At 39.8% G+C, this 12943-nt stretch overlaps 1 protein-coding gene across 4 annotated transcripts in view; it reads right to left on the bottom strand.

Moving 5' to 3' along the window:
* The window catches only part of Inpp4b (inositol polyphosphate-4-phosphatase, type II, 105kDa), a 354826-nt gene that overhangs the window by 152999 nt on the left and 188884 nt on the right, over positions 1-12943 (bottom strand). For all 4 annotated transcript variants that reach the window (XM_013029535.1, XM_013029536.1, XM_013029537.1 and 1 more), the window contains 2 exons: positions 10996-11107; positions 5013-5085 (listed from right to left, as the gene is read on the bottom strand). In XM_013029535.1, coding sequence (XP_012884989.1) covers positions 5013-5085; positions 10996-11107 — 185 coding nt within the window. The remainder of the gene's footprint in view (positions 1-5012; positions 5086-10995; positions 11108-12943) is intronic.

Genomic DNA, 12943 nt, shown 5'->3' with positions numbered 1-12943 from the left:
TCCTGAACAGCAGGGATACCATTCCGCTTGAGCCGTGTGCCCTAGCAGAGGACTGTGTGAATGACTTCGCCAGAACTCTCCACTATGCCAAGCTTTTGTGTTTTTCTAAGCAGGACTGTGGGCTCATCCCCTTAACAACTATGTCATAGCCAGTCTGTCTTCATCAAGACAGATCTGTATGTGTATTCTGGTCTCCACCGTTAGAATGTTTTCTCAAAAGAAATGTCAACAATACCACACATGACAGAGACCACCAAGGGAAAAGTCTTTGCTGTATCTGAGAACACATCATGGTCTTGAGATGATTTGATCAGGATAAAGTTATAAAATTGGCTCTGATCTTGATGGATACATTTTGCCTTGATTTCCACCCTTTGACATGAACGCAGGATGGCAAGGATGTGACAGGGTTATATTCTCCCCGCAAGGCACTGCCACTGTCATAGCTCTATTACTCATCTCAGGGTCTGCAATGGGAACCTTTAACAAGGCTGCACGCCACCTGCATTTCCGTGAGATTCGGCAGTTGTAAAAGCCACCAAACTGCAGGGAAGCTGAATCATTCACAGTACGGATGCCAAGGAAATGTACGACAAAACCCTCACAGCAGAACGCACAGAAGGACTACTGTTCTAGCAACCCGGGGCAGGAAAGGTAAACCAGAGATACCCCAGGGATACTTTTCTCTTTTCTGTTTCTGTCGATAAGAGAGAGCCAGGACATCAGCGAGGTTGTCACAGTAAGCACTTTGGAGATCTAGTTCAGGGTGTCTGTCTCAGAGATCATCAACAACTCCAACATCTATATCCTTCACCAGGTTCTCTTCCATATACTTCTCCATCAGAGGCCCGTCTGTGGTTATCTTCACACACTTCCTTTCTTTCAGGATGTGGTGGACGTGGCATATGTAAATAGAATCTGACTTGAACGGAGATAGGCCTTACAAAATCACCACTTTAACGGACTTGCAGGGTCTTGTGGAGAACCCATTCCTTCTGTCCTTTTAATTATGCAGTTGTTTCATTGTTTCATCATTTAGCTGAACGTAAAAACATGGTCTATTCTCTAAGTGCTCCATTATATAAAGAATAAGTTGTAATCCCATTAGAAACAGAGGCTCTCTCATTTGTCCATGAAAAGATCATAGATTTATGTGCATCAGAAACATAAGTTGACCCTTTTAAGATTGGACAAGGACTGAAAAACCTAAACAGGGATCATTAACAGCATCCTAAGGATAGCTATGAGAAAAGAGCGGCCAAGAAAGACACTTGAGGAGTCTGGAGAGCACATCCACGAGACTTCCCTTTCACTCAGGATATAGGCAAGAGAATGGCTCAAGACTAAACAAGGACATCTGCAGGAGTGATTTCCATGGTGCAATTCCTTTGATCAGTTAACAGATGGATGGTTTAATACAATGAATACCAGAAAGCTGAAATATGTCTTGTCTGAGGAGTTTGGACTTAAGGGGAAGGCAGGTAGACAAACAGAGAGAAGAGTGTATCCAAATAGTCCTAGTAATGTACATATTTGAACATGAAAATTAGAAACTTGTCTCCTGGTGCTGGCCAGTCTCCCTGTACTCAGGAGGTAACAGGAAAGATGCAATGTCAGATCTGATGCTACAGATGGAGAAAGTCACTCAGAATGCAACAGCAGGAGAAATCTTTTTGGCAGAATGCATTCACTTCCCAGATTTGGCTTCCTCCATGGGCCAAGTAGAATTTTACCAAAACAAGTGAAGAATTAATGACTCGAGAGACAATCACTATCTCAAAAAGAGATTTCTTTTAAAGTTTTATCTCTCAGCAGGATTCCTGCCTATAAATGGTAACTCCTAAGGGGGAAAAAATAAAACTGTAAATGACAAAAATTTGTTATGTGTCACCACATAAAACTGATTGAAATGAAAAATGTTTATGAAATGTTTAAAAGGAGAAAAAACCAGAGCAATAAATAAACTCTCAACTACAAATATTTGACAGACAGGCAAAAGGCAGTCAGAGACTTTGTGAACATTGAAATTCAAAGAGACTGACAAACCCCAACTTGGACCCTAGTCCTTTGGAGCTTGTGGACTGTCCTTTATTATCAGTACCATAAGAGACCATAAATCCTTGCTCACCTACGGGTAGTAGACAAGGTGCCTCTGTTAGTGCGGCTTAACAAGAACACTTAACATCAGGAACTTGTGAGAGCTAACCTACCACCAAAACTTCTCTACATTCAAAACTAACTTCCTCAGCCTCCTTTGCCTAGTATTGATGAGTTTTAAGCTGTCCTATTGTCATTTTACTTCAATGGATCAGAAAATAATGAAGGAATGAAGTCTCCTATTATTGTTGTGTGAGTGGTGGTCCTAGGGCTTGAACTCAGGGCCTTGGCACTGTCCCTGGACGTTTTACTCAAGGCTATCTATCACTCTACCACTAGAGCCCCAGTTCCACTTCCAGCTTTCTCATGGACTTTTCGGCCGGGGCTGGCGTCCAGCTGTGACACTCAGCTCTCAGGAGTAGCAGGCTTCCAGCTGTAAGCACTTTGCTTGACATCTCCTATTTTAACATCTTTTTTTTTTATGAGTTATGTAATTTAAAAATCAAAGTAAAGATATACTTTCCAGATCCAATACTTGGTGTCTTCTAAGTGTCTTATTTGTTTTCCCATACAACTAAGGCAAGAATAGATCTTCCTTATGGAATTGTAAATTCTGCTCTAGTGCTCCATGTACAATCTCTCCTACTCTCTATCTCCTAGATTCTTCCCCCCCCCCCCGCCACACACACACTCAACTTGCAAGATAAACAGACCAGGGAAAGAATAAGACCTTAAGGGCAAAGTGGTTTGGCTTTTTACAATAGATAAGCGGAATTTGGAATTATAAATGAAACCTCTAGAGATAGAAATAGAAGCATGAGGTGCTGCACAAATATGACATTCCCTCCCGCCCACCCAGTAAGCACTTCATAACTCACTCAACACCAGCAAGGTCCACGGCACACATTAATACGGAGCCCTGAGAAGAATGTCAATAGCTCCTTTTCCCTATGCATTAAAAAAACAATTCCACGTGGGAATCAATGTATTCATGATAAAGCTGCTGAGTTCAGATAGATAAATAAACAGAACAAAGGACTAAGGTACACACAGGCCAAAGTCATACATATTCCATACCTGCGCAATGCAGTCTTTATTTTGAATGGAGATATTTTATGGCTAGTGCTTAGATTTTACTTTTGAAACTTTTTAAAGAATCTAGCCTTCTGGGTACTGACTTTCATCTGATCTTTCCTAATATCACTCAAAATAATCTATTTTTTTCCTTCCAAAAGACCTTCAGAGCAGAGTGGGTTATTACAGCCAAGACTGTCATCTCCATGAAAATAGAAGAGCAATAATCGATCTTCCCTTTACCAGGTAAATGGGCCTCAACTGCTGAATGTAGCTGCCCCCATGGATTCCAGGTGCTTTTCTTTCACCTCATTGCAGTGTAGACAGAATACCTAGTAATTCAGTAACCCGAAAAGGTCCATGTGGCTGCTAACACTCACACTTCACAGATTGTGGACCCACATATTAGGATTTAAAGATTTAATTTTCAATTTATTATCTCTGTCTCTTCCTCTAGCCATAAGATATTTGTTTATTAGGGAATAAAGTTCTCTTTCCCTTAGCAATTTATATTTAACAAACCAGTTCCTTAAAGTTTCATTTGCTTTTGGTGTGTATTAAAAAAATGGCACAGAAGCCACATGAACAAACCTTTAAAAATTACCTTATCATTATAGTGCAAATGTCTTCTGTGTTCCTCCAAGTCATTTGAACTACATTCAACATGAGCTGAATATTTATCACACTCAATTTATTTTTCCTCCCCAGACATTCAGTAAATGAAATAGATTATCTGAATATTACAGTAAAACACTGAGAGTTGAGTTAAATTTCAGGTGAGGCAGACTCCTGGATGGCAATTTAGATGTGTCCAATGCACTGAGGATTCCTCAGCTGATACTGTTCAATGATTTGATTCCTGTGTGATATGAACAAAGCCAACATGGTATCTCTCGTTCTCCATTTCACATTCCTAGATGCACTGATCATAGTTCAGGGGTTGAATATCATCGAGAGTTTGAAGTTCTATATGTTTTAGGAATGTGCTTTTCATGCCATCTATGGCATTACTTAAATGTGGAGAATTTAACAGGTCAAGACAAAATAGTGAGACTTACATTATGGTGACAGCAACTTTGTAGCTTTTTAGTATTATAAATACAAAGACCTCAGTAGCAAAACCCCATTTCAGTTCTGTTCATTTTTTCCTAGGGGATTATTGAACTATTACCCTAGGAACATTGAACCATTTCCTTGTCTATGAAATGTCAATAATGATATATCCTCTTTCTGAAAACATATGCTGGAAGACAGCATTTAGCATCTTACCTGTCATTATAGTTATCACTGTTTACTATTATTAATGGATTATATAATGCAATTGCATAATTATTATTTTGCATGTTCATACTATTATATACATTGGACTATATTATATAACTCAATTTTATTCAAAAGTACTTTTCATGCATTATTTAAAACCTTGATGAAATAAAAATGCATAATTACAAATAGCATGGTACCGCAGATATTTACTCAAATGCGTCCAGATGTGGTTTTGAATTTCTCCTTATTGATTTCTTAAGGCAATTATTTGAACTTTGCTTCATAAATCATATAATTAGGAAGTCAAACTAAACAGACACTTCACATTTCCACTGTTCCATCCGTCTCCTAGAGTCATTTGTCTCAGATAATATTTGCTTCAGTAACCACAGGAATTGATTGCTCTATTAACATCGAAGGTGCTCACACACCTTTTCTGTGGCATGGTCCAATCTGCCCCGAAATGATTCCGTGAGGATGCTGACGAAGCTCGGTGTTACCACTCATAGGGAGCTAATATTTACTTACATATACTACAGCCTGCTGATGTAAGCACTCGAAATTGAGTTACATACCTGCATTCAGAAAAGGGGAGTTATCTTTTCCACTGATGCTTTCTGGAGCTGTACATTCATATACCAGTGCACACTGGAAAAAGAAGAAAACAACAAATGACAAACATGGGCAAATAATCAACAAGAGAAACTGAAGTATTTTGTTCATAAAATCATACCCAGTGTCTCAAATTTTTTAAATCATTTCTGTACAATTGTTTCTAGTCTTACCTTTGTAATGCAGTTTGTTAAATCATCGTCAGTTGTACAAAGGAGTTATCATGCAACGTATGCGTTTATAAGTACAATGTATCTTGTACCTTTTACCAGTGTTTTCATCAATGTGTAATTATTTACTTATATTTGTGTGTGATATACTTGCATCATATAATTAGCAGAGTACATTTTGGCTCTGATTAAAGGCGACTCAGGGAAGAACACAAAAGTAGGAGTAGGATTGCACCTAATATGTTCTTACAGTTGTAAATCATCCTTGACAAGCTGAACTGTTTATGTCTTTCATTTGAGTTAAGTTAAGATCAATAAGAAGGAAATTATTCTCTTAAGTTTTAAGTAAAAGAAACTTTAAATTAAAAATAAAACATGTTGGAAGATCTAATTATAGAGGCCCAAAAGGTATTCCTTCTCCAACGAAACGATGGAAACATTTCACTTAAAGCATTTATGTGAATCATTTATAATAATGATTATGTGAATTATTTATAAATAAGCGGATCTACAGCATCTGTGTCTGTGAGATTAAGTTCATGACATTTGCAAAATTGATACTTCTTGGGACAGAAAGAGAGAAGGGACATAGAAGGGCACATTGACATGTTCTTACTGTGTGGTGAATCAGATTGTCCCAGACAATTTGTCGATGAGGTAGCATTCTCCCTCATCTTCCTGTAAGGCCACATCTAACAAAGGAAAAGAAGCTCTCCTGGTCTCAGGAGGTAGGGACCAATTTTCACAGGGACATGTTATTACAGAGGGGTTTGGGGACATAGAGCACTCTCGAAGAAGAATTCGGAATTTTGTACTCAATTTCACAACCCCTGAAATCCTGAATGAAGAGTGTTAAAAGTGAATCCACGGCTACAGACAAGAGAAACTCAGAGTAGAAGGCTAACAAAGCTTTAGTCAGCAAAGCAGGATGTCAGTCAGAAGAAACAGAAAAGAGAAGTACCTTCTGACACGCCAGAGGTGGGCACAGGAGATGGTTCAGACTGGTGGTCCCTGTCCCCAGCATACTGCATGTATAGCTTCTGTATTGGGGGGATCTAACCTGACCTCTTACCTAGACCCCTGGCTATATCACCTAGCAATCATCATTTTCCTATGTTCCCAGGCCTGGGTACCCTTGGTATAGAGTGGGCCCAGTACCACCCAAAACGCAGGTAGAATGAGTTGAGCATTTTAGACATTCCTTTCTAGTCAAGGAGTTACTTCCTATCCTTAGATTGACTTAGTCATCTAGAGAGATGGTAACTCATAAAGCAGCTAAAAAGAAGGAGAAGAAGAAGAGGAAGAGGAAGAAGGAGGAGGAGGAGGAAGAGGTAGAGAAGGGAGAGGGTGGAAGGAATAGAGACCTAGGTGTTCAATTTCTCCTTGTTCTAGAGTTCCTGATTTTGTTTTAGTTCCTTGCTTTTGACATTTTAAAATATTTTTTAAAGTTGTTATGAAAATCTATTTTAGTTTTTGTCATGATCTTTTTGTCTTAGAGTCCTATCCATCCTGTCGCGTAGAGGCACATCTAGCATTTATTTCCTCAAGTACATTTCCTTCTATCTCTAGTGAAAGGTAGGGGTCGGGGAGGTGAGAGGTAGAGGAAAAGAGAACCTTCATAGCAAATATATCACATATAAACAAGCAAATATAAATGAAGCAAAAGGCCTGGAAAGTTCTTGGGTGGGTGTATCTAAGGGAAACAGCCATCCTTCTGTGGGTCCTCCAAGAGAATTCAACACTCAGGTGATCCTTGTACCAGAAATCCTTGAGCTATGGCCCACCTGTCCCCACAGGAGTTCCCTCCCCTGCCAGCAGCTTCCTTTCACTGGGGCTGACCTCCTTGGAGAATCATGGGTACTGGGATCACTGGGAAAGCTATGCTTTCTGTGGTCCCTAAACATTTTGTTGAGGAAAGTAAATAATTCCGAGCATTGACTTTCATGATACATTCTATATTTACAATCTACTACTTATGTCTCTATGGTGACTCAGTAATTTGTCAATGGGCAAAACGTACACTCTCCCAGGTCCCTTACTGGTTTTAATTTTATGAAGGAATGGACGGACTGCCAATAGCTCTTAAAATGCCATGCCCTCAAATTCATTGTTTCTGACCAACTAGAACTCACAGAAGCCCCTCCTCCTTCCTTTTACTTCCCAGCTAGTTTGGAAATGCACTTCTCCTACCACTAAAGTAATGGGCAACGAATCTTTGACATTTTTTTCTTTTCTAAGTCTTTAATCTTTATTTTATTTATTATCTCTAATTAGGTGTATAAAGGGATTACAATGTCAACATACCAATTTACGAGTACAACGCATCTTGATCAATGTTATCCTTGAATATTTTTTGGGGTCTGGTCGTGGGGCCTGAATTCTGGGCCTGGGCGCTGTCCCTCAGCTCTTCAGCTCAAGGCTAGCACTCTACCACTTGAGCCACAGCACCACTTCCGGCTTTTTTTTCTTTTTGCTTATGTGGTGCTGAGGAATGGAACCCAGGGCCTCAGGCATGCAAGGCAAGCGCTCTACCACTGAGCCACCTTCCCAGTCCATATCCTTGAATTTTTTATCCATCTCATTTCCCACATGTCTTCTATTCCTTTCAGCCAACATGGACTGATAAGATCATCTTTCATAAATATGACCCATTGGTACTCTGCTCTAGCCTACATCATGGCTATTACGGAACAGTCAAGTCTAACACTCTCAACTATGGACGAGAAATCCTTTCATGGTCTGTCCCTGACAGCCTTCTGTAGAATGGCCGGATAGACTGCTCCAACATGAACATGACTTATAGGCATGATCCAGTGAAGTCCCTGGCCCACGGAGACCAGGCCACCATTCTATAGCTGTAGTTTCTCATGTGGAAAATCCTGACTCTATCCACTAAGTCGACTTTATGACCTCAGAAAGTTTGTACTCTTTTATAAAGCAGATACAGAAATGTGACCTTCATCTGCTCAAATCTTCCATTCAAATGGAAAGGAAGATGGGTGATTTCAATCTAGTGGCCCTCTCAGTTTTAAAATCCTACTCCCGTAATACTTAGACTTACAAGATAAAACCAGAAAACTTTTGATAAATAGTTACTAAATTAATATCAATTAACTCTTTACCAGGAACCGAATCTACTGGCACATGGCCTCCAGAGCATTAGGAAAGCAAGCTTCCGCTGTTTAAGTTAACCAGCCTATGGCATTTTGTTATAGAAGCACAGGCTGACTCACCCAAACACCATTTTTTTGACTCCTCAATCTACACAAGAGATAGCACATGGCTATGTAACTACAGTGCTAACAGAAGTTCCGCTTCTTTCTCCACAAAATTAGGCAGTTCTGTAGGAAGGAAGTGATTTTAGAGAGATCTATTTAAATTGCTTTCTCTCGTCAGTCATGTCTCAGTTAGTCCTAAATCACCGTTAGTAACAACTTGCCTTTATGGGCTCCATGTGGATTTTGAGTGTGCACAGCCATAGAAGGCTCTGTGCATGTGTGTTTCAGAAATCCTCCCCCAGGTTTTGTGAGTGCCATTTGAAGAATGCTGACATAAAGGTATTTCCATACATCTCTAAGCATTATGGATTGGATCCTGGCTTTCCTGCCCATTCTTCACGCAATCATAAATATTCTTATGGACTGGGGAGAGAGTTGAGTCACTTTGTACAGGGTTTGCAGGAGGTCAAGGTTTCCGAAGAGTCTCCAGGTTGTTAGGTGTTTACCATTTCTGTCAACTTATGACTCATACGCAGGGTGTGTTGTGGCTGCCACCTTCTATTTTCAGAATAGCTCAGTTATATCTCTTTTTTTTTTCAGTTCACTTTACTGAGCCAGAAACCTTATGCAGGAATTTGGCAAGGAGTAATCCTAGGTCTCAAGTTCTTCATTTATGAAAAGAGCATGATTTAATGTTCATGGTGTCCTAAGAGCGAAAGACTGGAGGTCAAGGAGAGGGTGTGCTGGGAGGAGGCTGGCCAGGGGGCCAGGATTAGATTTAGAGTCAGGGAAAGCAGCTCTGCTTTAAAACCTGCTTCCCCACTCTGTCCCCAGCCTATCACCCAAACACCCTCCTCTTCCTCACAGCGCAGGGATGTGCGTGCGTGATGGTGACAGGGTCTTGTGTAGAACTCTAAAGGGAACAAGGCTGGAGGGAAGGAGTGAGCCCCAGGAGGAGTCTTGAACACACCACCCAGAGCGGTGCTGCTGTGAAAATGTCTCTGTGGGCTCAACATTTGCCAGCAGCCTGATTTGAAAGAAATTAGGCATCCTTGGAATCGTTTCAAGATAAATCCCAATGACTGGAAGCAGCACTGTGGCTCAAAGTGGTAGAGCACTATCATGAGCAAAAAGAGCTCAGGGACAGCACCCAGGCCCTGAGTTCAAACCCCGCAACTAGAGGAAAAACAAAAATATATAAAAGCAACAATGATCCAAGGAGAGGATGTGAAAACAGAGTAGAATAAAATTTGGGGCAATAGAAATGATCTTTGACTCTTTGGGGACATGAAGATGTTTGTTTAGCCTTTTTTTGGAAAACCAGATTTTCTTTCTCTATTTATCAATTTATTTTTGTGATGGCACTGATTTGTTAAGGATTGATTAGATATCATTTGTCATGTTTTCTAGACCAAGAATTAAACATATTCCAAGATAAGAAACAATAAAGTACAAAAATAAGTCACAATAGGTCCTATCATTAATAATATTCATCACTGAAAAAGGGATTATACTATTTAGACTTCATTTTAAAAAAGAAAGAAAACTAAGTGGTAGCAGTTTTTAATTCTGCCCTGTGTATATCAAGTGCTTCAAAAAATGGTAATTGCAGTCCTCAGAAAAGACTTTAGTCTAATATTTTACATTGTGTTTTTATTTCTTTAAAGCAAAGGGAAACAGAGAGAAAGATAAATCCCTGGATGTATATTCTCATGCATCATGCCTATATACTGGGCTTCAAAAAAGATACTTTACCACTGGGCACTGGTGGCTCTCGCCTGTAACCCTAGCTACTCAGCAGGCTGAGATCTGAGGGTCATGGTTCAAAGCCAGCCCAGGCAGAAATGTCTATTAGACTCTTACCTGCAATTAACAAGCAAAAAGCAAGAAGTAGAGGTATGGCTCAAATGGAAGAGTACCAATCTTAAGCCCTAGTATTTGTACCAAAAAAGAAAGAAAGAAAGAAAGAAAGAGATAAGAAAAGAGAGAGAAAGAGAGAGAGAATAAAACAAAAAAAAAGACAGAAGGGGAGGCCATTTTACTTCTGGCTAGCATTATATCCCCTCCAGAGATGTTCCTCTATTAGATCTGTTTCCAGCCTCTCTATATAATCTCACAGGGCACTAAGCAGTTGTTAAATCTTCTGTTCCCATGAAAATTAAATCCAAATTAAAACTTGGTCTCTTTCCAAGACAGCTTTGGGAACTGAGAGCAGGTGACTAGCCAATCGCCCTCCCAGAATCCCCCATGGGATTGATGATGGGTGAATGCAGAAGTGATCAATAAGTACTTTGCTTCCGGCTGAGAGGAGGCAGTGTCCGTGCCAGGGCTGGCAGGGAAGAGAGGGTGTTTCTGAATGTTCTGTAGCTTTGCGTCGTCCCCCGCCAATGGGTCTCTGGTTCACAGGATGACACATACCTATATACTCCTGTCCACGGCTGACTTCAAAGCTGTGGTTCTGATGAGATTTCAGAACTGCTGAGTGTCAGTGAGACAGGCATCTGGCAGAGCTGGTCATTTCTGGTTTAAGCTGTGCAACGCTGTGGCTGAGAGCTTACCTTTTGCCCCTGTACATCTGTGGTGGTGTGGTCAGCATCTGCATCCTCCGTCTCCCCCATCTTCACCACACTGACTTCTATGGTTCCAACCACTTTGCCACCATCGGAAGTTCTGCAAACAGAAATGAAATGCAAAGGTAGGGATCTTGTTTCTCAAAATCTGTGTGTGTGTGTGTGTGTGTGTGTGTGTGTGTGTGTGTGTGGTGTGTCTGTGGTGGTACTAAGCTTGAACTCAGTCTCTTTCCTCTCTCTCTCTTCTCCCCCACCCCAACACTCTTTCAGCTTTGTAGCTCATGAGTGGTACTCTCCATATCCCTGACTCTAGCTTTTTGCTTTTTTGCTGGTGAACTGGGGGTAAAAATTTCATTGACTTGTCTGCCTGGTCTGGCTTTGAACCCTGATCCTCAGATCTCTGCCTTCTGAGTAGTGTGTTGTTTTTAATTAAACAAAAACCACGAACTAATAGGATAAACTGTACACTGTCAAAAACAACCTCAAGAAGGGGAAACTCCCTAACATCCATCAGGAGTAACCACTGAGACAGCCTAGCGTGTGCGTTAATACCTGTGGGAAACCATCCAGTTCTACAACAGCATCAGCCAGGCCTGCCCTGTATCAACCGCATGAGTCCATGACTCCATGGCTACCAAAGAAATAATCACTGAGTAATACAGAAAAGACTCTATGGCTAGGCTACTGGCTACAAAATCTGGTATTTCTTACTTCTCTACCATAACTTTCCTTCTTATACTAACAGGTAAAGAAGGTTCTCTCTGAGCCAAAGCAGGTATGTGTAAAGCAGAATAATTCTACAGTTTACTCAGTGCAACCCCTTATTCTTTAGATAAAATAAAGCAGACCCTATAATGTATGGAAGGACTTATTCAACGGGACAAAATGGCAGCCCCAACTCATCGTTTGCAAGTCTACAGCTCCTTCATCAATACTGAATGTTAATAATTCCATTCATGTTACCACTGTGATTGTCATTATTTTCATCAGCATGAAACATTAAATATGACATTATTAAAGAAAGCCAAAAATAAAATTACCAAACTAAGATTTTCTAGTTTCTTCATCTGGACAAAAAAAAAATCCACAGAATTAATGGTGCCATTATACCATTGCAACACTGTAACACATACTAAACTTCCCTCCGGCCTTGCTGGACAAAGCCAGCAGGCCACACCTCAGGGCGCGTGTGTTGCTGTAGCTTTGGTCTAAGTGGAATACACTGAATAACAGCGGGCACCACGAGACCTAATTAACTTTGTTCTTTTCTAAAATTTGTTCTTATCTTTAACACACATACCAGTGGTTTAATTTCTTTTAGCCACTTCCTTCTAAAATGCTGCTGCTTTGTTATAAAAGGCATTAGGAAAGGGAGATAGGAAAATTAGTATAAGTAGTTTACCCAGATGCTAATTAAACAATGAATTAATTAAATAAAAAGGAAGCATAATTATGTTGCTAGATCATAGCAGTTTTTTCTTAATGAAAGAAAAATGTACCAACTTTGAATTATGTTTTTAAGGAAATCAGAATAGGAAAATCCCAGTGATACTTATATAGCTAACGTCCTGCTTCAATAAAATAATGATATACACACATATCTCTTAAGCTGAAATTATGGTTTCTTACTACTATATGACATAAAATGCTTCTTAGTGTATTTAAAAATCAGTGGAAATTACAATATTGATTTAATTATATGACATTAACACTGAAAACAGTATAAATACAGATTATAACACAATGTCTGATATAACTGAAAACTGGGATGGTTTTCAATAACTTATTAAATTATTATCTACTTAAATATGACATAACATTTGTCCAAAATCATAATGCATCATATTTCTGGGTCATTTACCAATACCTACTAAAGAGTTTCATAAGAAATTCTTATCAGTACTGTGAATTTTTTCTAGAAATTTGTGATCTTTCA

This window comes from Dipodomys ordii, unplaced genomic scaffold, assembly GCF_000151885.1.
Source record: "Dipodomys ordii isolate 6190 unplaced genomic scaffold, Dord_2.0 Scaffold119, whole genome shotgun sequence".
Lineage (NCBI taxonomy): Eukaryota > Metazoa > Chordata > Mammalia > Rodentia > Heteromyidae > Dipodomys > Dipodomys ordii.
This window is presented reverse-complemented; position numbering and strand designations above follow the sequence as displayed.